Source organism: Pleuronectes platessa, chromosome 15 (genome assembly GCF_947347685.1).
Source record: "Pleuronectes platessa chromosome 15, fPlePla1.1, whole genome shotgun sequence".
In the NCBI taxonomy this organism is placed as follows: domain Eukaryota; kingdom Metazoa; phylum Chordata; class Actinopteri; order Pleuronectiformes; family Pleuronectidae; genus Pleuronectes; species Pleuronectes platessa.
The window spans coordinates 11,245,084-11,267,357 of record NC_070640.1 but is presented as its reverse complement, the minus strand read 5'-3'; the positions used below and the strand labels follow the sequence as shown (position 1 = coordinate 11,267,357).

Below are 22,274 nucleotides of genomic sequence, written 5' to 3'. Positions count from 1 at the left end.
ATTTGGATCTGCACTAAATTGATTTCACACACTCATAGATGTCAGTCCTCAGGATACTCTCATGAGAAATCTATGAAGATGTCGCAAATATTGCAATATTAAAGAAAACTTCCTGGATCAGCCTCTTTATACGGATCTGCACCAACATTTTATGTGTTGTTTGTTGGCCCATGTCCCACCCTGTACCAGGTTTAGTGGAAATTCAGGTTTAATCCTGCAGAGAAACCAACAAACCAATAAACAAACAGAAAAGGGTTAAAACATAACCTCTCTGGGTGGAAGTAATGAGAGAGTTAATGATGTGATCTGATAATAGCAGCAAATGTTGCTGTTTCCCACTGTCTCACCAAGGGCTCATCAAAACAGTAGATCTTTTTGACAGCTTGTTTTGATTTATTTAGTGTAAATGTATGTTTTCCTCTCCCTCCCTCTCCAGTCATCTGGAGAACCAAGCAGGTAAAAGCCCCAGAGAGGTTCACCCTCCGGACCAGAAACACCCCTCAGCTCAGGTAATCATCATCTGTCAATCATCCATCACTCAGAGCCTGTCACTGCACGCTCGTGGTACCACATCATTTAGATGATTGATGACCCCTTGGGTTGAAAAAAAAATGATACTAGTCTTACAATCGTTTTCTTCCAAGTACTGCAGATTTCCACATGCCCATTAATGCACACACGCCACATACACACTCATGCGTGAATGGAATAAACTACTGTAGATGTATCCTTCAATTACACACACTGACACAATCAAGGACAATCTAAATATCCATAACGTAATTCAGAGGCCATATTCAATTATTGAACATCTCTTTCTTTAATTGTTTCTTGCTGTGATTTAATCGATTGCTTGTAATTATAACCTTTTGTATTAAAATATCTGTTGGAATTCTATTTGATGTCAAATCGCTTGTTGCGTATAATGCATATAGACGTGTGTTCGATTGTGTGTGTAGTTGAGGGTGTGTGTGTGTGTGTGTGTGTGTGTGTAGGATGGGCAGTGGACCAAACCAAACTTTCTAAACTTAATATATAATTGGCACACGTGATTTAAATTTCACTATGCAAAAATGTATAGTTAGAAAGAGTGGGACAATGCCAGGATGGGGGGGGGGGGGGGGGTCCAGACATGCCCCTGTCCCACCCTAATGACAAACCCTCCAGTGATCCAGAGTCCGTTTCACCTCGAACTGCCCAACCTTTTAATGTATGCCCTGAATGGATGTTAATTGCTTAACTGTACCATACACTTCACTTGGATTTATGTTTCTCCACTTGTTATTCAGGTTTTTCCTTTAATTTGTTGCCCCTTCTTTATTAGACAGAAACACACTCACACATCCCTGTAAAAGGTGAGTGTTAAGCCAGGCACGCTCCTTCATCGACCCACGCAAAATGCCTGAGAGCAAATTGACCGTGGTAGCCTGGTGGGACCGCAAAGTCAATATAAACCAACAGGAGTGATTGATTGATCCCCTGCTACCCTACTCTCCTCCATCTCATCATGCACACCTTCAGGTTCCCTGTCCGTGCACTCTCTGTAGATTTGTTCAGACCGAGCATCCTCTGTGCACATTTATCCAAACTGGATCAAGATCCTGTAGACATTTATTACACTTCACACCTCACATGAGAGTGCATCTCAGAACACATTCTCACACTAAGCCAGTTAAATCATTCATTTTTTTCCTTTTTGGGGGGGGGGGTGGGTTCAAACCACACTATAAGCCTGTGTTTCACAGCCAAAAATGGATCGCTTCAAAAATGCTCTCCAGAATGGAAGTTTACGACCTCACACCTTTAGCACGAGTGGTGAAACATTGCTGAAATGATGTGAGAAGATAAAGTGTTGTCAATGACTTTCTCTGTGCTTGTAATTTTACATAGCCAATCCCACAATGCAGGGGTTTTTTCAATAATCTGACCTACGAAAATCTGATTATTGTGTCAGTGCAGCAGTGAAAGAATCATAATGGATCAGCAGAGTATATAAGGGGTTATATTCTATGTGTAGAAAAGGTTATTTCAGTCGTTTTTTTTTTTTTTTCTGTCCCTTTGAGAGAGAGCATCCTGGCACATTTATCTCAGTTAGGCTTTAAAGCAGTGAAATCATGGTTTTGATACCATATCCTCTCATGATTAGTTAAACATCGAAGGAGTATTTATAAACTATTATGAGATATTTAAGAGATTTTGCTCTTTTTTTTCTGCAAAGTGTAGTCCGGGTATTTTCACTGAGTACAGGGAGGCCTTTACGCACACATGACATGTCCCTGACCTCCTTGAATATTGATCAGCTGGTCCGGTCCCTGTGATTCCACAATAAGCTTTGCTTTTACAGCCACTTGGATGATGTCGAGTGGCTGTAAATGAGAGGTTTTATTGCCAGGTGTCTACAGGGCCAATTTTAAACGGCTGACTCATTGTCGACCAGGGAGCAACAGCAACAGAACAATCCCATCCTTATTTATAGATTATTGATGAGATAGCTAATAAGTGAAGGTGTGGGTTATTGAACGCTGAGGACTAATGACTCGTGTGCAGTTCTCACCTGGTTATTTATTATTTTGTCATTGGGGAGAAAATGAGATGTACATGTTTGACTGGGACTGAGGTAGGTATCACAGTGATCCTCCATCTGGACCTTTTTCTTTCGGGGTACATAAAATGACTAATCATGATGAGCGGAACACAGGAAGAGAGACAGGAGGCAAGGTCAGCTTTAAACACCGTGATTAACAGTTCAAAGAGAACAACTGGGGTTTCATTTTCCTCTCCTCCTCTCCGCCGTTCCCTCCTCTCACACCCGGTTCCTCTCATCTTCAAATAAAGCAGGTGGAGGGTGGAGGGTGAGGGACGGCCTCTCCTGGGTCAGTCCACGGGGAGCATCGATGGCAGGGGGATGGAAGGCTGGAGGGCAGCTTTGTTGCCTGCTTGGCCTCTCCCCTTGCTGGGCAGTGATTAAATCAAGGCCCCGGTGTGAGGCCTTCTGCCGGGGCAGCAGTGGGCTCCTGCCCCTGGTGAGCTTGGATGTGTCCCTCAGAGGAGATGTTACAAAGTCAAAGCCTGTTCTTTGTTGGTTTTTCGAATTCATTGCAAATGCTCACAGTCCGCTCTGTTTTTCCCCTAGCGTGAACCAAATAGAGACGCCCCGTACCTGCCCTGAATCTCAACTTGTTATTGTTAACCTGCTGGATATCAAACATAAGATCAGGCTGGATTTTGATGCTCCTCACAGATATACTTCACATAGCCCTTGGCCTTCAAGAGCAGAAGGTTCTCTGGAGTGGTGACAGGAATCACAAAAAGGCAACCTCAAGTCAAAGGAGTGGCATGAAAACCCCTTGCTTAATATTTAACTGTTCACACACAGACCAGATCTGATTAGAAAATGTAACTTCATTTTTCTACCACTCATAGAACCTTGCAATTGTTATGAGAAAAGTTCAAACTTAGTGTTTAAGACTTTAGGATTAAAACTGAGGAGCAGGTAAGAAAAACTGGGTCAGGTGTAAATGAGCCGTCCCACTACAGCCATTACTGAAGTACCTATGAGCAATCCCCAGTTGTTCCGGTGAAGCTGCTCAGTGGCAAACAGCTGAATGTGGTTGCCCTTGGCAACTCCCCGGTGGGAATCTATATCAATGTATGAATGTGACACAGTATGGTGCTGAAAATAGCAGGCCTGCTCAAGCAAAGCTGCTCAACCCCTGTATAAGTAAAGATTCAAAAAGTTAAACGCTTAAAAAAAAAGTAAAATGTAAACTTTTGGAGGATTGTAACTGCCTCTTGCAGAACAGCAGCAGCAAGTGATTGCTGTGCCCCAGGTCCTGTTCCTGTCAGCGTGACAGAAAGAAGGGGGAATGCACTCAGGGAGAGTTATTCTTATATAATTACTCTGAAATCAAGGTGGAGGGGGAGAAAAAGTCTTTTTGTCTCCACGTATAAACTTTGGGGAGATTCAAACTCCCTCCTGCAGAGGAGAAGTGAGTGATTGCTGTGCCCCGGGTCATGTTCCTGATGGGTTGACAGAAGAGGAGAAGTGCATTCAGGGAGAGTCATCATTTATCCTTATGTAATTACTCTGAAATCAAGGTGCTGAAATATCTGGTACTCAGGCGGGCCGAAGAGAGAAGCCCCCGAAGGACTGTGTGAAGCATACACTGCCGAGGAAATGATGCGACCGAGAGAGGAGGCAGAGTGGAGAAAGAGAAGAGAAATGAAGAGACGAGAGGGGGGAGAGAAAAAGTCAATACAAGGTCAAGTAGTTTTAAAAGAGAGGGTCTAATGAGCAGTCAGATAGAATGATTAATCAGCAGACAGGGATGAAGAATGGAGGGGAGACGTATAAAAAAAACGGTGGAAGTCAAACATTTATTCTTAACCGTCAGATTTACTACGCCAGGATGATCTGTGATGTTTAATTTACCATAGATTGTCGGTATATTGAAGTGTAATTATCCAAACTGCAGAGCACTGTTAAGAGCAGGAACACATGCTGCTCAGACTGTCTTTGTTTGTGATTGTGTACAATGACGTACTTACTGGTTCAGCTTAAACTAAAAAAAATGTTATTGAAATTCCTTTCGGAATTAGTTCCCCTTTCATCTTCTAAACCTCTGCATTGAAAGCTCTCCTTCGTTTTTCTCTTTTCCTGCAGTAATTCTCCCAAACAAGCGTCTCCTCACCCTCCCGTTTTGCCAAATGAGAAGTTTAGTTAACACATCCAGCACTAATCTCACCGCCATTATGAACATTGCTGGAATGAAAGAACATTAAAGGAGCGGATGAAAGGCAGGGAGGGCTCTCTCGTCTGTTGTCCGCTGATGAGGGAGTTCTTGAGGATTTTTTGAAGGAAAATAAATCCCAAAATTCTCTTCTCCTCTCCCACTTGAAGACAGCGGCGTCTCCCAGCACACAACATATTCCAAATTCAATGTGCGTCGCTTTAACACACCCGCGCACTGACTCTTGTGAGCTCTACACATGCACTCAAGTGTGTGTAACTATGGCAGGAAATGAATATTTAAGCACTGAGCCGCAGGTGTTAGGAGCTGCAGCCATTTCTCCAGTTGTCTTGAGCACATCATTTATTTACCAGTTTCCAGCTTCAAAGTGGGTTTAAACGTCATCATTTTCTCTGCCTGTTCTCTTTAATCAGGCACATCATCGGCTTCAACCCCTTCCTCAACTTTAGCCTCCGCCTGCTTTGCTCTCAGGTGCTGTGTGTCTCTGAAATGGTACTTATGTTCTTCCACTGTGAGGGGCTACAGATCAGGGTGTGCCGCTTTTCTTGAATCCTCCACACGAGTGCAGTGCATACTTACAAACGCGTCCGGGTGGGAGAAGTTGTCAGAGAAGGTACAGACTTTAAATGTGAGCTAAAGTCCTGATGGAGTTCCTGCAACTGGACAGGATATATGACACTTTAAGAATAGCTCTGGTTCCAGAAGTACATTTCCCATGCACTTTCTCCATCGTCATTTCAGAAAATGCTTACACGCTTAGTTTTCAGCCTGGAACTAGGTCAACGAGCTGCTAGATGAATCTTGACCATAAGAAATTTGATTTTGAGCATACAAATTATTGGGAAATGTAAAAAAAAAAAAGGTAAAGGTACAAGGCTGTACACAATTATTTCAAGAGTCAACCCATTGCTTATTAAATTTCATTTTTTATCATTTCTAAAACAGAGCATGATAGAAAGTGAAATCATGCCTGCTCTGTAAACGTGATGTTACAATGAACCATCCGATCGAAGCTAACATGATTTTCGCAGCTCCACCAAATACAGACATCACCGTGACACCTAGGGATTATGGGTAGTGTTATACTTCTCCTTGACATTGCGGATAAAACACATTTTTCTTATAACACATCATACAAACCTGTGGCCTCTAGAGGAGCACAACACGTTGTTTATCACAATCTCGTAGCTTGTTGGAAATCTACCTTGGATGGTTCAAATATTACAGCCGATAATCAAAGTCTCTATTCAGAAAATGAATGTTTTTTTTTCTATACCTCCCAAACCAGGCAGCTGAGCTCTGTAGCCAGGTCTCCCCGCTATCAGGCTTTGTTGTTGTCTTGAGTGACAGGAGAGTTGCTTGAGAGTCGAGGAGATGTTGCTGACGCAGTAGTTTCGAGACAGCTTTCTTCCTCATACTTTTTCCGTTTTAAACCTAAAAAAATAAAGTATTTTGTCCCTTTTCTCTCTGCACTTTCAGCATTGAAAACAACAGCTTTGCTCGGAAGGTGGAACGAGGGGAGGCAGCCCGGGGGAGTGGGGGAGCGGAGGGGAGGCTTGAAACGGCCAACGTCAAATTAGTTTCTAATGCGTGACGGAGGCAGATGGAGGTCACTGCCGTGTTCACGAGGATGACGCCTGAGACAAACACATACCTGCTTCACCCATAATCAATTCAGATCGCCGCCACATACAATGAGCTCTGCGACACGAGCAGGCAGAAGGCACAGAACGAATATGCAGATACTCGACGAAGCTCCTGCACATGCACACAAGATACATTATAGCAGAACGGATGGCACTATTCATCGACTAACTCTGGATTTAAGACTCCAAATGTGTTTGTGTTCTTTGTCTTCTTTGTCTGTGATTTTAAGTCCACTTGTGTTCAGATAGTTTGTGTCCCTGGTAACGGAGGCAGTTACTTACTTGATTTGATCTCAGTGATTGATGGTGAGAATGGCCACTAGGAGGAATAAAGTACCACAGCAGTAAAAAGGGCCTAAACAGAAATTACCTTGGTGAATCCTGGTCCCCCGTTAGAGTTAAATATAATTACTTATCCCCATCGGTCAGGTTCTGCAGCTTCTTATGTGCGCTTGTATCACAACATTAATATTCTGTGTTCAAAGGGTGCTATTACCTAAGAGCGCCGGGACCTATGAAGAGCTCCAAATTTAGATAGCCGTCTTTAAACAAAGCTGACACGCTGCATTATGAAACACAATTGCGTTCATTTGAGATTTTCGTGCAATTTATGTTTTAAATGCCAATTAATGTGGGGTTTTAATATACAAAGCCTTGCATTAAGTGGTCAATAAGAGGTGGAGGGTGTAGATCCGCTTGTCCCTCCATTACTGCGCCTCTTGTTTTATTCTCATTCCGTCTTCATTACCTCCCGACGTGCACGCCGTGTATTTAATAAGACGAGCTATTCAACCCTGATGTTTGTTCCATCAGTGCAAATGAAACCTTGGCTTCTAATTTTTGCTTTAAACAGTCACTCCATCCAGCAGCAGCAATTTAAAATGGCCTCACTCCTGTTGCACGACATTAGAGAAAAACAAGACATACTCCCCCGCTCTCCTTTCACTACAGACCCCTGCAGGTAAACAACTAAACAAATAATGACACACAAAACCGATTGATTTCCTTTTACAAATCATCACACACATCAACAGCTTCCTCTATGTGATGAGAGGAGTGATTTGATGAGCCTTATGAACCTTTGAGTAGCAGTATTGATGTCATCTATATTCATGCTGGCTTGTTTCAGATACATTCACTGGATCAGGAAATGTCATTGTATTTCATTAGCATTTATACACAAGTGAACTCTGAGCAGCACCTTGGCCAATCATGAGACACAGAGTTTCTCTTACGAGGGGCTGCAGTGCCCCCAAGTGGACTTTTGATTCATCACCTCCTCGTTGGAAGCGCCGAGGAACAATCGATCTGCGTTTGTGTGTGTGTCTCATTTAAAATCCCCTGTGGTGCCGAGACTCTCTCAACTCTCCAGCCTGGTTTCAGCTAATGAGGCTGACCACAACGTTAAACACTATCACATCAGAACAGGTAACTATTGATTCTGAATTTGAGAATTAGGATATGATGGCACTTACAAATTGGACCTGGGAACAACATATTAATTTCCTTGTCATAACACAATACACACATACACACAAAACACACAGACTGATAGGTAAATATCCAAAGTTCTTACTGCAGATTGTACTGAAGTAAAATGTACTATTCGAAGTAAATACCCTGAATTATCAAGAGCCAGAAAGCAAAATATTCAGATTCTGATCACCACTTTTTTGTCATTTTGTCCTATTATATAGGTCAATACACAGTGTATAAAGAAAAGATCAACTCTGTATAATATGCAATATGATATTGAAAGAAATTAATATACTTATATATATAATATATATTGTAAATACTATATATAATGTAAATATAATTGCTACATTTCCAAAACAATACAAATTAATCTCAACATATACAACTGATAACCTAATTATTTCCATTGACACAACTCCTCCTCCTCCTCCTCCTCCTACTACTACTACTACTACTAATACTAATACTACTACTAATAATAATGATAATAACAACAATCTTCGCTGCATGGAAACATGATTTGAGGTAAAAATGTAGTTATGATATGTGTTTATTTAAATAAGTCAGTATTCCATTCAGACTCAGAAGGTCATTGTAATTCCAGATTTACGATCAATATACATGACACTTAAGTATGACCCTAAATATACTGTGATGTGGAAATAACCACAGTATCTTTATGTTCCAGGATAGTTTTGACTGCATCACAACAGGATTAGAATAAGTTTTCTGCTCTGTTAACTCTGCTCCTCAACAATGAAAGTGTATTGTTATGGGGGGAAAGGGCTCTGGGACTTTTAAACTGGAATGCTGCCAATAATGGGAAGATATTTATCTCCAATTATCGCTTTAATGGCCAAAGTTCATCTCGACATTAATTAATCACAACATATCACTCTGGCTTCATCAGCGGTGACACTTTAATTTCGGCAGTTATTATCACTACCAAAGCGTCGACTACACTGTGTCAAGTAATGGCTCTGTAATGACCCTCACTAACTGCAGCTTACATGTCCTCCATTAATTAAAGGAGCTGAGTGAGCTGGAAGTGCAGAATACATATTATCTGTTTCTGTTTGGGGAGACACATGCTCCGGCTCCCATCACATGTTTACCACGCAGACACTGAAGCAGGAGGCTGCAGTTTCAGAGCTGTGCATCTGGGATAATTGGGGCGATTGAAAGTGAGCTAGAATGAAATTAGAGGGTTTTGAGAGGAGGGAGAAAAGAGGTGTGAGAGGGTCTGTGGGTGTGATTCTTTTGAATTGTCTTTCTCTCTGTGTGTCTGTACTCAGACACAACCTTTTATGTCAACAAGCCACCGACTCGCATGCACACGTCAGGACTTGACCTTGAGTTTTTACACAATGGGCCGAGCAGGAAAAGTCAATCATAACAGTAATTTTGGCTCCATTGTCTCAACAGTGTGATGGTGGTGATGACCCTGACTGATTGACACCTGTTCTTCTCCCTCTGTGACACCTCTGAATGGGTCAAAACAGGCATTTTTATCAACATTCGGTTGATACTGTCACTCTCAGTGCAGAGTTGGCAAAGTGCTGAGATGACACTCAGCTCATAATGAAGATGATCTGATGAAAGCCCTACGACCAGTTAGTCAATGAGAAAAATGTCTTGCTGTTGTGTTTTTCATAATGCTCCTTGTTTCTGCGTCTGGTCATGATACACGTGTGTATCGATTTTCGTGAAGATCGGTCAAAGCATACTCAGTGGCTGTGTATAGGTGGCGCTGTTGGCTAGTGATGGCGACATGAAGCTTTTTGAAGCAGTGAAGCTTTCCATCAAACTAGATCTCTCATGGGCCGAAACTTCATGGTGCTTCATTTGCTCTACTGCGCCATCAAGTGTACAATAAATGTAAAACAGGCAGAGTGATTATAATGACACTATGGCCTTGGTGTCTGAAGCTTTGAATTGAATAAATGAATGAATGATGTTAGTGATGCCAATACATAAATTGTGAACTTATTAATATGGTGTCTGTCTTTCTGATACAAGGAGGGGTCAAAAGGGAAAGTGGGAACAGATTGGGCAGAGGGTTGTGATGTGAATGTGCTTGTGTTACTAGGGACAACATGTAACACCTAAAATAGGGAGAATTTAATTTGGAGATTTTTCAAAGTAAAGTCCAACATTTTCACTGTTTACAATTTTTCAAAGTAAAGTAAAACATTTTCACTGTGGAATAGATCATTTCAGAATACTTCAAAGTACTGTAAAAACACTTTGCTCAATAATTTCAGAGAGAGACTGATATGCCTGTGTTCAGGACCTTCCTGACTACCTACATACATGAATATCAACGATTTTTACTGAATATATTTGGAGTTTTTCAAAGTAAAGTCCAACATTTTCACTGTGGAAAAGATCATTTGAGGATACTTCAGAGTACTGTAAAAATACTTTGCTCAATAAGTTCAGAGAGACTGATATGCCTGTGTTCAGGACCTCTCTGACTACCTACATTCTGAATATCAAAAATCAAATCGTTGATATTCATGTATGTAGGTAGTCAGAGAGGTCCTGAACACAGGCATATCAGTCTCACTCTGAATTTATTGAGTGTTGAGTGTTTTCACAGTACTTTGAAGTATCCAGATATTAACTACTTGAAGCTAAAAATGTGTGATTTTTACTTGTAAAATTGCATAATTGATAGTCAAAATGCTATTCATAAAAATAAAAATGTGAATTTAATCCAAGACATTATTTTTCAATAATGCATTTTGCATAGGCTCCATTGTCAACAGTTTATTTTGAAAACCGGACATAGGCCCACATGTGTTCCTCTAACTTCGAGTACTCCGTTGCCGTCCCCTTTCTGGGCGGTTTGAATACGTTTACCATAAGTATCAGTATATGAGTGCAGTAGAATTTCTGTGTCGGCTGATTTGACCACAGAGATGCGAGTGTCGGCTGGCTTAACCGGAGTAAACAGTCTGATCTTACGTGATGTTTCACACTCTCGTCCAGTAGGTGGCGGTATGCACCTGAAGCTGTTTGCAATCCGACAATAAAGCGAGAGAAGAAGAAGAAAAATAGCGTCTAAAGGAAAATGGCCGCCGGCCAGTGTGTGGATGGTGTCTTTTGGCTCCAACTATAGTTTTTAAGGTGTCCAGCGATCGGAGCATGTGCTGTTGCGTTTAACGAGGGGAGCACGATGTTTAAAAAGGCGAAACGAGCGAATTTCCGTCGGAGGAATGAGTCCGACGAGGACGAGCAGGAGGAGGGCCAGCAGCCCCCGCTGGCGCCCGCATCGCTCGGGCCTGTTGTGGAGGAAATCCCGTTCATGGAGATTTCCAGCAGCAGCTTCACCGCAGCCCCCAGCAGCGCAGACGGCTACCACAGCAACGGCTTCACGTCACACCTCAACAGCGTGAGACCTGTCAAGCGGGAGAAGAAAGTCAAAGAAGTCGTAGCTGTGGTGCCGGCCCCCACCAAAGCCAGTTTGCTGAGTTTCCACGATGACGAAGGTAACGTGCTTAAGCAATGCTAAGTCAGCTAGCTAGGTGATCTAAGCTGGAGAAAACGTGTTATCCTCACCGGGCTTTCTTTCTACGTATACGGAAATCGTATTAATATTTGCATTCACCGGCACAGATCAGTACTTTTCTTATGGATTCAACCAAATCATTAGCAACTAAACCCGGGTTATGTTGCACGATGCACTGCGCTCACTCACACTGTCTCGTTTGTAAACAGATGGATCCGAGGTGTTCAGGGTGAAGAAATCCTACCACAGCAAGAAGATCGCCAAACAGCTGAAGAAAGAATACAAGGATGATTTGGAGAGATCTGGATGTTTCAAGCAGGAAAACAGATCAGGTGGGAGTAGTAGCACGCTGTTCATGTCTCCTGTCAAGTCTGCTGGCACATGACTGACCAATAAGAACGTCTCACCGTGCCAAGCTCAACAACTCAACATGCAGCAGCAGGCAACAAGTAGTTTAAACATTGACAATGTGCACATTTTAAAATCTATAAACATTTGAGGGTGTCATGCTATTGCACATCAAGACAGGATCGGTCTCTGCAGAGATCAATTCAACTTCTCATTGCATTATTATACTCAAAGTCCAGTGTATAAGATGCAGGAGAAAGGGATCTATTGGCATGAATTGAATACAAAATGTTCCTTGAGATGATTTCACAGGTGTGTTTCATCTAAATAGTACAAATTGTTGTTTTCTTTACCCTAGAATGGGCCCTTTTATATTAAGATACGTTATATCTACGTCAGGAGCGGGTCCTCTCTAGGGAGGGTGCTATGTTTTTTACAGTGGCCCAGACTGGACAAACAAAACACCTTTTGAGTTGAGGGGGATTCAGCTGCAACATAAAACTTCACCTCTAGATATCACTAAATTCTACAAACTGAACGTAAAAAAAGTTTGTATATCAGAAATATTGATTGCCTTTTTATATACAGATCTGTATACCTCTTGACTCGTGTGTTTGTGTATCCTGTTTTCCTAGATGCAACACCTCAGCTTTCTATGACAATCAAAGAAGAGGTCACAAGTGCTGCAGGTAGTGAGCATGGGGAGGAAGAGATGGAGGTGGACAGTACAGAAGAGCATGAGGAAGAGGCAAAGAGTCAAGGCAGCCAGACACACAGTCAAGTGGCCAAGACGAACAACACCGTATCAACTTTCAACACGCTGTCCTCCCTCGGCAGCCTAAAACCAGGTAGCACATGCTTGTTCAGTGTTTTGACTATAATCACTGGCACATTTGTGTAGGCTTAGGGTGTGTCTGTGCTTCTTTATCAGCCTCCACCACATTTTTCACATGAAAAAGATGGCGTTGTCAAAGACGGTGACATGTTTATAACTTCAGAGAGGGAATGAAGCTGAACCCATGAATAGACAATGATAGTGAATTTAAAGTGTTTATCTGGGTAGTTCAGCCAAGCGCCAGCATAAATCATATTTTATGTTTGGAAATTTAAAAAATAAAATCTAGGGAGCCAAATGCTTCGCTTAAGATGTCAGTAGAGGAGATACTGGATCATCAGCAATAATCACCAGGCTTTATTTTTTTATGAAAATTTTGCATTCTTAATCTTAAGAATATAGAAAATATTCTATTCAAGTAGTATTGTTTCTTTTTACCTCATTCTTTTCCGCATAGTTTTACTTTTTCTTTGCCGGAGAGATGGAGGGAGGACAGTGGGAGCACTGGGGTGACAGGTGTGGCTTTAGGAATAGAACATGGTATGCGTTACTCACAGTTGTAGGCCCTGTTAACATCATTTTTATTTTATTTTAGGTGAGATCCCTGATGCAGCATTCATCCATGCTGCCAGAAAGCGGCGACAAATGGCTAGAGAACTGGGGGGCGAACCTCCATTGGTAGAAACAGAGACCCCCAAGAAACGTCAGATACGAGAAGACCAAGATGTCAGTGACGACGAAGAAGAGGAGGAGAAGAGGATCCGCTTCAGCGGAGTCAAGAACAAAACCCAGAGACAAAAGATAGCCGAGGAGATAGGTACTGTTATAGCTACAGTGGGCCAACCAACCAGCCATTGATTTGTACAGTCCTGTTTTAAATCGGTTGGTTCCTAAGACATGAACCACGCCTTTCCACATTCAGGTATCGAGGGAAGTGATGATGAGGCACTGGATACAGGTCAGGATGAGGAGGTGAGCCGCTGGGAGCAGGAGCAGATTAGAAAAGGAATCAGTATACCCCAGGTAAGATTTACTTCATCTGTTAACAGCTGTAAAACATTTAGCCTTTCTGTAAGACTGACAATGAATCATGAGCAATTTTGACAAATGATAAACTAATTATTTGTCAAGCATTAATGTCTGACGTTTGAAGATGTCACATTCAGTCCCACCATTTAATAGACTAAATGAGTATAAATAACTATTAGTTGCAACCCTAATTAATTGTTATTAGAAACAGCATGTCTGTGAGTTGTAGTGGTAAAATGTTTGTTTATTTGCCTTGTTTCTATTTCCAGGTCCAGAGCAGCCAGCCAGAGGACAACACAGTCTACTACCAGAACAGCTATGAGAGCCAGCCCTATGGCTCCTCCTACAGCATACCTTTCACCTACAGCACTGTGGCCCCACAGACTGGCAAGCCAACTGGGCGAGCAGACAACGGCTCTGTTCACTACGGGGCTCCTATTAGTGATCTAACCCCAGTAACCATTGATCTGGTAAAGAAACGCCTGCAGGATAGGTAGGTTCAGTGGGAGACTGCTCCAACATCTAATATGAGTTGTCAGCTCAGCTGCTGCCAACTCTTTGTGCTGTGGTCCTGAAAACCCAGCAGAGCAGTCCACATACCTCAGGGCCTGAGACTCCGGTTCAGCCAACATCATTCTAACACATTGTCGCCTGATAATTTGTTATCATGATTTGTGTATTCAATGGTTGCACTCTGCAAACAGTCAGCATTTAAAACTAGATTAGCTCTGTGTTTCATCAGTCTGGTCGAAGTCATCCTTTCTTACTGTCTTCCCCGTATGTCATGTGTCTGTAGACTCGGCCAAATGCACGCAGGCCACAATGCAAACTCCAAGCGCTACAAACAGATCGAGGAAGACCTAGCTGCCTCTGAGAGCGCCATTCAGCAGCTGGAGGGCTCGTCCAATGATAATGCAGAGCAATATAAATTCTTGCAAGAGATGCGAGGGTATGTTGGAGACTTGCTTGAGTGTTTCAATGAAAAGGTAAGGGAGAATTTGTCTGCTGTCCGATTAGCTGTTTTGTGTCTGTGTATCTCTGACCACTTGATGAGAGCTGAGAACCCAGTGTGACTAAAGATTAGTTGTTTGGAGCACTCAGTATTTTCCAATCAAAACAGCTCATTTTAGTCAGAAATATGACTTTGATCTGTTATCTCAGTAACCGACTTCTATGAATTGTTTTTCTGTAGAAGAAAATCTCAGGGTGTTTAATGTTTTCAATGTCTTTTCATTGATACTCATACAGTGAGTAAACAAAGTTATATGATGAGTTGGTGCTTTAGAACGACCCAGAATAGTGGTGTAGCTAAATACACACAGGATCTGTAGCCTGTGTGCTGGATCTGTTTAAAGAGGTAGAGTCCAATTTGGTAAAACATGACAAAATAACGCCTCCAGCTTGAACTATGTTCTCTACTCCTGTAGCGGCTGACTAAATGCATGGGACAATAACTAAACCTTGATCCTGCAGCAGCAGAGTTGGAACTAGATGGAATGGCAGCCGACGATATTTTTTACGCAACCTCACTAATGTCTGTTTTAACTCTGTCAGGTGACTCTGAGTGCACAGAACAATGTGACGGAAACGGGACACTAACCATCCATTATCAGCATGACTTAGTATGGAGTCCATTATTACAGCGTAAAATGACTGGGACTGTATGTTGTCGGTGTTGGGTAGAAACCTTCTAACACAAATTAAGTGGTTCAAACGCATTCGTTTCACGAGACATCTAACACGGTCTTCATATGGGTTTTGGCAGATTAAAAGTACAAAGTGTTTCTACTTAATGGAAACAGACATTTTATAGAATCTCAGGTTTCACCCGACACTTACAATATTTTGCTTCCAGTATTTTACTGTCCATCATGCTCCAGCAAGACATCCCCATGACTCGGAGTCCCACTTTTGTTTGGATCAGAGGTCACAGAAGGCAATATATCTTTCAGGTGCCTGCTGTCCTGGAGCTGGAGGCTGCCATGCACCAGTTACTAAGGCAACGGGCCTTACGACTTGTCCAGAGAAGACAGGATGATATTAAAGATGAATCGTCGGAGTTTGCAAGCCTTTCAAGTCAGTCCATCTTGAAGGTTTTTATGATTTATTTGAACGGCCTCGTTAGTTCTCTGTATGCGAGTGTGTGTCTGTGTGTGTGTTATTCACATCCTTGTTTCCCACCACCCCTGTTATGTTTCCCTCATTCGTGTGCTTGAGGGTGATTGACATGTGGTTTTGAGTGAGTGAGCGTGCACTTGCAATAGAGATGTTTTACTGGAGGAGCTGCTTTGGCTTCTGTTAAGTGGCTGAGTCTCACAGTCACCTGGGTGCCTGTAACTCAGCGCAAGCACTCAGTCACTCAGTAATGATGAGAAAAACGTTAGTGACTTATCATCTGTCACTTTCACTGTGACATGTAGGAAGTTGCAGACAGGTAAGTGACTAGAACATGAATGATATCCAAATTATTTGTCACAAATATGATTTTTGTATTGCTGCTGGTACATTTAGACTAATGTTTGAACTTGTGTAATAAGGTTTAAAACAGTCCTCGTGCCTTTCTGATCTCAGAAAATCGTAATATTGAGTGTCCATACTAAAACTAGATAATGGGTTGTCTCTGCTTTTCGTAACTGGTTCTAAAATTGTTCCTGTCTCTTGCAGATAAAGCTGTCATGGCGCCTAATTTAGACTCATTTGGTCGTGACCGCGCAGCATACCAAGAGCACAGTCGTCAGAGGAGGATAGCAGAAAGAGAAGCTCGACGGTACGAGGCCAAGATTCCATGTGTCAGACTAGCAAATGCCCAAAAAACTCATATCTGACTTTAGCGCTCTGTTCTGTATTCATTACAAAAGTCAACCTTGATTATTGCTTGGTTTGCCTGGTCACAGGTAATTCAATGCAAAACATCCGACCATGGTTTTAATAGTTTTCCTTTGTGCTTGTGGGTGAGTGCAGAACTCGACGGCGACAGGCTCGAGAGCAGAATGGAAAGAGGGCCGAACACAATGAGGGCTTATCGTCTGATGATGAGGAGACGTCTACCGACATCACCAGCTTCACCATGGAGAAAGGTTGGTCATGGAATTGCTGCAAAAGTACAGAATCAACCATTGACAGTGACATTAGACATTCTGTTGGTCTTCACTAATTAAAGACATTTGTCTCACCCAGATCGTATCAGCAGGGAATGTAAGAAAGCGTTTGAAGACGTGGTGGACGATTTTCATTCTCTCGACTGCATCAAATCCCATTTTGAAGTGTGGAGGAGGGAATACGCCGACTGCTACAGGGATGCTTACATTGGCCTCTGTCTGCCTAAACTCTTCAACCCGTTAGTCCGCATGCAGCTGATTACATGGAGCCCACTCGAGGTAAGATGAGATAACACTTCACTGATCTTCAGGCTAGAAATGTAGCAGCAGCAGAAAGACAAATGAAATAAAAAACAAAAGAAAACAAACGCAGAGTCAGAAAAGGAGAAGACGCAGACGAACATGTCAAAAGAGCTTTTGGGGGAAAGAGCCAACGTCGGTGCTGATGTGCTGTAACCGAAAACACGTGATCCTCGCAGCTGAATTAATGCATCACATCCTGCGCCACTCCTCACGTGAATGCGCTGGAGATCGATGTGTAGCTGTGAACACGTCTGAGCTGAGAACCTCCTGCTGCGTTGTATGGAGGTGAAGCCAACTTGTGGAAAGAGTCCGATCCCAATTCCTCCTGACTTCCTCCGGTGGCCATGTCTAAAAAAACGGCTTCCGTGATGGCTCTACTGTAAAAAGTAGCTCGTACAGTTTTGAAGCAGAGGATAGCAGTCATAACATAAGTCCCCATAGCCAATTGCTGTTTGTTAATCAATACTTTATTATTACAATCAAAAATCAACATAACCAAGCAGCCAGCTGTATTTACTAGTCAGCTGTTTGGCAGGGAAGCAGGCAGTGCTAACAGAGATCGCTGAGAGGGGCAGCAGCTGGTGTGTGTGGTGTCCAACATGTTGAGAAACGGGTTTAGCTTATTTGCACACTCCTGCTTCCTTCCACAGCCGAAACAGATTATTTCTCACGTGCAGAGCCAGAGACCCATCCCACTCCTACATGCCTGCTTCTCCCACTAGCTGTCCTGGGCCTTCTTTCTCGTATTGCTACAGAAACACTGGACTTTTTTGCAGGCAACAACAAAACTGAATATACTCTGAGTGGTCTCAAAGACCAGGTTCCAGTCTGTGGTCTCTTAACAGTAATGCAGATTAGACCACACCTTCCCTTGCATGTTGTGTATCAGGTTGTAGTCTGTTCCACCAAGGAGGCAGTGGAGCTCCATGCCTCCTTCATGTTGGCAGAGCCCAACGTAACATTTTCCTTCTGTGAAATGGTTGTTTGAAGTTCTGAAATATATTTTGTGTTTTTCTGTCTTTCAGGCGCAGTGTGCAAACTTCGAGTACATGCTCTGGTTTGAGTCACTATTGTTTTACGGCTTTGAGGAGCACGGCACGCTGCAGAAAGGAGAGGGAGACGCCAGTTTGCTGCCCGCTATCGTGGAGAAGGTCATCCTCTCGAAACTGACAGGTAGGGGAACCAGCGCAGCAGCACCCACTGTGTAGTATCCTCTAAAAAAGTACCTTGGCTTAAAAGTGCAGGCCAGTAAACAAAATATGAAGTGTTGATGTTTGGTTTTTGGTTTGTGTGTGTCAGTGTTGACGGAGCAAGTGTGGGACCCGCTGTCCAGCAGTCAAACAGCCAGGCTGACGGGCTTCATTCACAGACTCATGAAAGGTTACCCCACTGTGCTGCATGGGGACAATCGATACACTGAGGTACTGTCCGCTCTCTCACTGCGTACATACACATGATGTACTTCATCTGAAAAGTATTAGACTACTCTTGCTCCTGGGCTAGAAAATATTGTCATCTTGATTTCTTCTTTCCATCAGGAACTTTTGAAATCTATTGTCTTAAGGACGAGGCGGAGTCTGGATGAAGACGTCTTCCTTCCCCTCTATCCCAAGAAGTACGTTACACAATTGTTAATTTTGCACATTGTCCAGATGTGATTTCTGCATCTGTGTTGCATTTGATTACTGACTGGATGTGGTTTTGCTTCTTTTCAGTGTGTTGGAGAACAAGAATTCTGGTCCCTACTTATTCTACCACAGGCAGTTTTGGTCCTGTGTGAAGGTATGTGGACACACTCATTGTTCTCCTCTGAATCTCATCTGACTGACTTAAAGAGGAGACTTAAGATAGTTCACAGGGTGGAATATTGAGATGACCAGTGACAGGCACTCCTACTGAAGTCCAGATATTTTGCCAAAACCGTCCAGAGTGGCTTCATGTTAGATCACAAATGTCTGATTCGGTTGCTCCTGTCATTATCCGGAACTTTTGCTGCCATCCCCTTAGTAAAGTGTAATATCTCTAGAGTGAGCCCATGTGAGAATATGTCTTGGTACACATCAGAGCGGGGATTGTGTTGATGTCTCTTGAGCTGACAGACACAGAAGTGTGTGGGGGGGGGGAAGGTGCCATACCCGTAGAAGATGCCAGCAAAGATTTCAGATTGGAAAGAATGAGAGCTTTTGATGATTCTACATTTAATTTCGGGCTGCATGTCCCACATATGTTCCTGTTGTTGTGAACATATCTGACCCGAACAATCTCTTACTGTATTCCTCATATGTGAAAGGCTAACTCTTGAAAATGTCTGGACCCAATTTTTCTGCTATTTTTCGGAGTTCACGTCTAAATACTTCAGCAGACAACGACTTTGATAATAACGTTTTGTGCTGCGATGCTCTTGCTCCCACTTTGTGCAGCTGCTGGGGAACATGCTGCAGTGGGAAGGCATCTTATCCACTTCCTGCCTGAAGGACCTGGCGTTGGATAGCACAGTCAACAGATACATCCTCTCTGCACTGCAAACCACAGAAACAGTGGAAGACAATGTTGAGAAGTGCCAGAAGGTGGGAGACGCACGCCGTTTTCTTATCATTTCAGGATTCATGTGTAAACCTACTGAATTGCGAATGTAGCCAGAGACACTATTTGTTTTGAAGTTTCTCTGTCAGTAAGAAACTCATTTTTCAAATGAAGGGGTGAAGGATCTAAGAAGGTTTTGTCTGATTTATGTTGTATAACAAATGCATTGATTTCATAGATATTAAAGGGGAAATTAGTTACTGCTGCTTGTTTCCACACACTTTGAAAAGGTCAACATATACAAGGTTACACTGACAGTCTTCATGTATTTGTATATGAAGTCTGTTGGTTTTATTTCAGTGAGTAGAATGGGATGGGGTGACTTTCCACTCTATGTCCTGTTACATACCGTTCTCCTCATAAAACATGACCTACTGCAGGACTTCTTTTCTTGTGTAACGGACCATATGGCCGTGACACCTCCATGGTCCTGTCTACACCTCACATTTACATATTTACAACAATATCATTCCATACATCTAGTTCTGTGACAAGACACCGGCATTATAACTAGCACGCTGAGAGGAGAAGTGCCACTCAACAGAAGGATCTCCTTTCTCAGATGATTTGACTCCAGGGTCAAGTGCAGAACGTTGTACTAGAACTAATTACGATCTGATTTCCTTTTTAACCAGTTAAACAATTCCGCTCCCTTAACTCGGTCCCAAACCTGCAGAATAAATAATGATGGCAACTTGTTTCATTATAGTTTGAATCTGATGCAAATTGCATTAGGGCCATAGTCTTTAGCAATGTCTAAATATAGAGATTATTTGTTTAGCCACTTGAGCAGTGGAGACCAATTCCTCTCCTTGATCTGACCGTTTGAGAGGAGTTTGTCTTCTATATTAACATTCTCTCGCCCAGGTCAACGAGAGCGGCTGGTCTTCACGTCTGTACCTTCTTTTCTTTTTTTTAATAGCCAGCAGCTGACGAACGCACCTGCTCTGCTGCTCAGATTTATGACTCCCTAAACGGGGGCCACAGAGTTTCCGTCTAACCCGTCCTTGTACCTTTCTCAGGTGGTGGAGTGTCTGCCCGTGCACTGGTTCTCTGGGCTGAAGGGCCAGCAGACGTTGCCTCAATTGGAGCCGTTCTGTCGGTACCTCACCCACCTGGCAAGCTCACTGCACCGCGGCACTGTTGGCTTGTCTGATGTGGAGCGGCGCTCTGCCAAGTAAGACACTCTGCTAAGTTCTGTATATACAGCTCTAGAGTGTTTGTCAGTTCGGGGATGTAGGATTCTTTTATAGCTCTATGTGCTGGAATAACAATGCTATTTCGAGTGCATGAAGTAGCATGACCAGTATTCCGTAATAAAAATGTATTTAAATTACTCTTCAGATCAGTATCTTAACATTGTGTTGTAATTCTTTGGATATGTGCTCACACTTATTCTAATCAAACCCACCTCTGCCAACAGGGATCAAATCAGAGAGGTTGTGAAGATGTTGGCCCGAATGAACGCCCTGGACCACATCGTCGCTGTGGCAGCAGAGCATGGCATTAAAGACATCAAACCGTTTCTTGAGACCATGTCATAGAAGAAGTCTGAACAGCAGCCGCTCATTTGTCTCCTGGTATTTGCAGCACATCTAATGCCAAGAGATGAAAACAACGTGTGAGAGACTAGAGTGAAAATACTTGTAAATATTGTGAATACTGTACAGAGAGGTGTCCTGGCACACCTATCGGCACGGGACTGGTGCTGAAACCAGGCCTTGTGTTGTCAGCACGAAACAGCAGCAGTGTTTTAAATGCATAATTTATTAGAAGTCAACATTTGATGATATGAATTACTGTACAATAGAATCACTATATTCATCTAGGATATGTGTAAAAAACATCCATCCCTCACATACTTGTCCATATTTGCCAAAAGAGGTTTGTAGGTGGTAGAGCCTGCACACAGGAGTATGAGCTTGTCTCTAGATGAATGCTCTTCGATCCCCACTTCATGTTACAGCTCGCCCCTGCTACCCATAGACTGTCCCCATGACCCTGCCACAGCTGAATGCTTTGTGATTACATTTGTAAGACTTGTTTTAGTATTCTGTTTGCCTGTGAATAAAATATTCATTTGAGAGATTGATGTGGAGTTTTCTGGTGACTACTGGGTTTAAAGGTACCGAAGTCCACTATTACTACCTCTGCCAAGGAGTTATAGTGGCATACGGGCGGATTTCCAAGAAACTTGCATGGATTAAGGAAATAACCTGTTAAATTCTGGTCTGGATCCAGGTTGAGAGATGGGGAGTGTTTCAACATTTTAATAATTCACATTAATTTAATTTATTGATCTCGATGCAAAAAAACTTAAATGTGGTTTCATCAGGGGACTGTTGAGGGTTTACAGTCTGAGTGCATTTCTAGTGAGCTTCAATTTATGAATGAGGATTTTAAATCTCTTCTCTACAGACTGAAATTGGATCGCCATCCCTGATTTGAAGGATTTCTTTCATAGGAAAGTGACCTGATATGTTATTTAAACTTCTCTAATCATCTCCCTACGTCAGGGCCGGCCCTTGCAATGTTGGCGCACTAGGCGAGATTTCAAATTGGCGCCCCCCAACATACACATGCATCCCCCAAGAACTTTTGGACTGTATACAGATGCACACACAGGCAGACATCTGCCAAAATGAGTAGGTTTTATACATGTCTTTGTATGCATCATGCTGCTATGAG

At 42.7% G+C, this 22,274-nt stretch overlaps 1 protein-coding gene across 1 annotated transcript; it reads left to right on the top strand.

Moving 5' to 3' along the window:
- The first annotated feature begins 10,804 nt into the window (after positions 1 to 10,804).
- Positions 10,805 to 21,675, top strand: paxbp1 (PAX3 and PAX7 binding protein 1). Its single transcript, XM_053441355.1, has 18 exons — positions 10,805 to 11,370; positions 11,600 to 11,722; positions 12,374 to 12,586; positions 13,169 to 13,390; positions 13,496 to 13,596; positions 13,872 to 14,095; positions 14,399 to 14,588; positions 15,555 to 15,678; positions 16,267 to 16,369; positions 16,564 to 16,679; positions 16,780 to 16,979; positions 18,029 to 18,176; positions 18,303 to 18,424; positions 18,542 to 18,618; positions 18,719 to 18,785; positions 19,424 to 19,570; positions 20,609 to 20,763; positions 21,010 to 21,675. Exons 1-18 carry the CDS (start codon positions 11,058 to 11,060, stop codon positions 21,128 to 21,130), a joined length of 2,766 nt encoding a protein of 921 aa, XP_053297330.1. The 5' UTR covers positions 10,805 to 11,057; the 3' UTR covers positions 21,131 to 21,675.
- Positions 21,676 to 22,274: the final 599 nt, after the last annotated feature.

Bases quoted from the DNA above. Each gene is read 5' to 3' on its own strand.
- paxbp1 (XM_053441355.1), top strand. From the start codon at position 11,058: ATGTTTAAAAAGGCGAAACGAGCGAATTTCCGTCGGAGGAATGAGTCC. The intron at 12,587-13,168 runs GTAGCACATGCT...ATTTTATTTTAG, and splicing joins CCTCGGCAGCCTAAAACCAG to GTGAGATCCCTGATGCAGCA. The intron at 20,764-21,009 runs GTAAGACACTCT...CTCTGCCAACAG, and splicing joins GTGGAGCGGCGCTCTGCCAA to GGATCAAATCAGAGAGGTTG.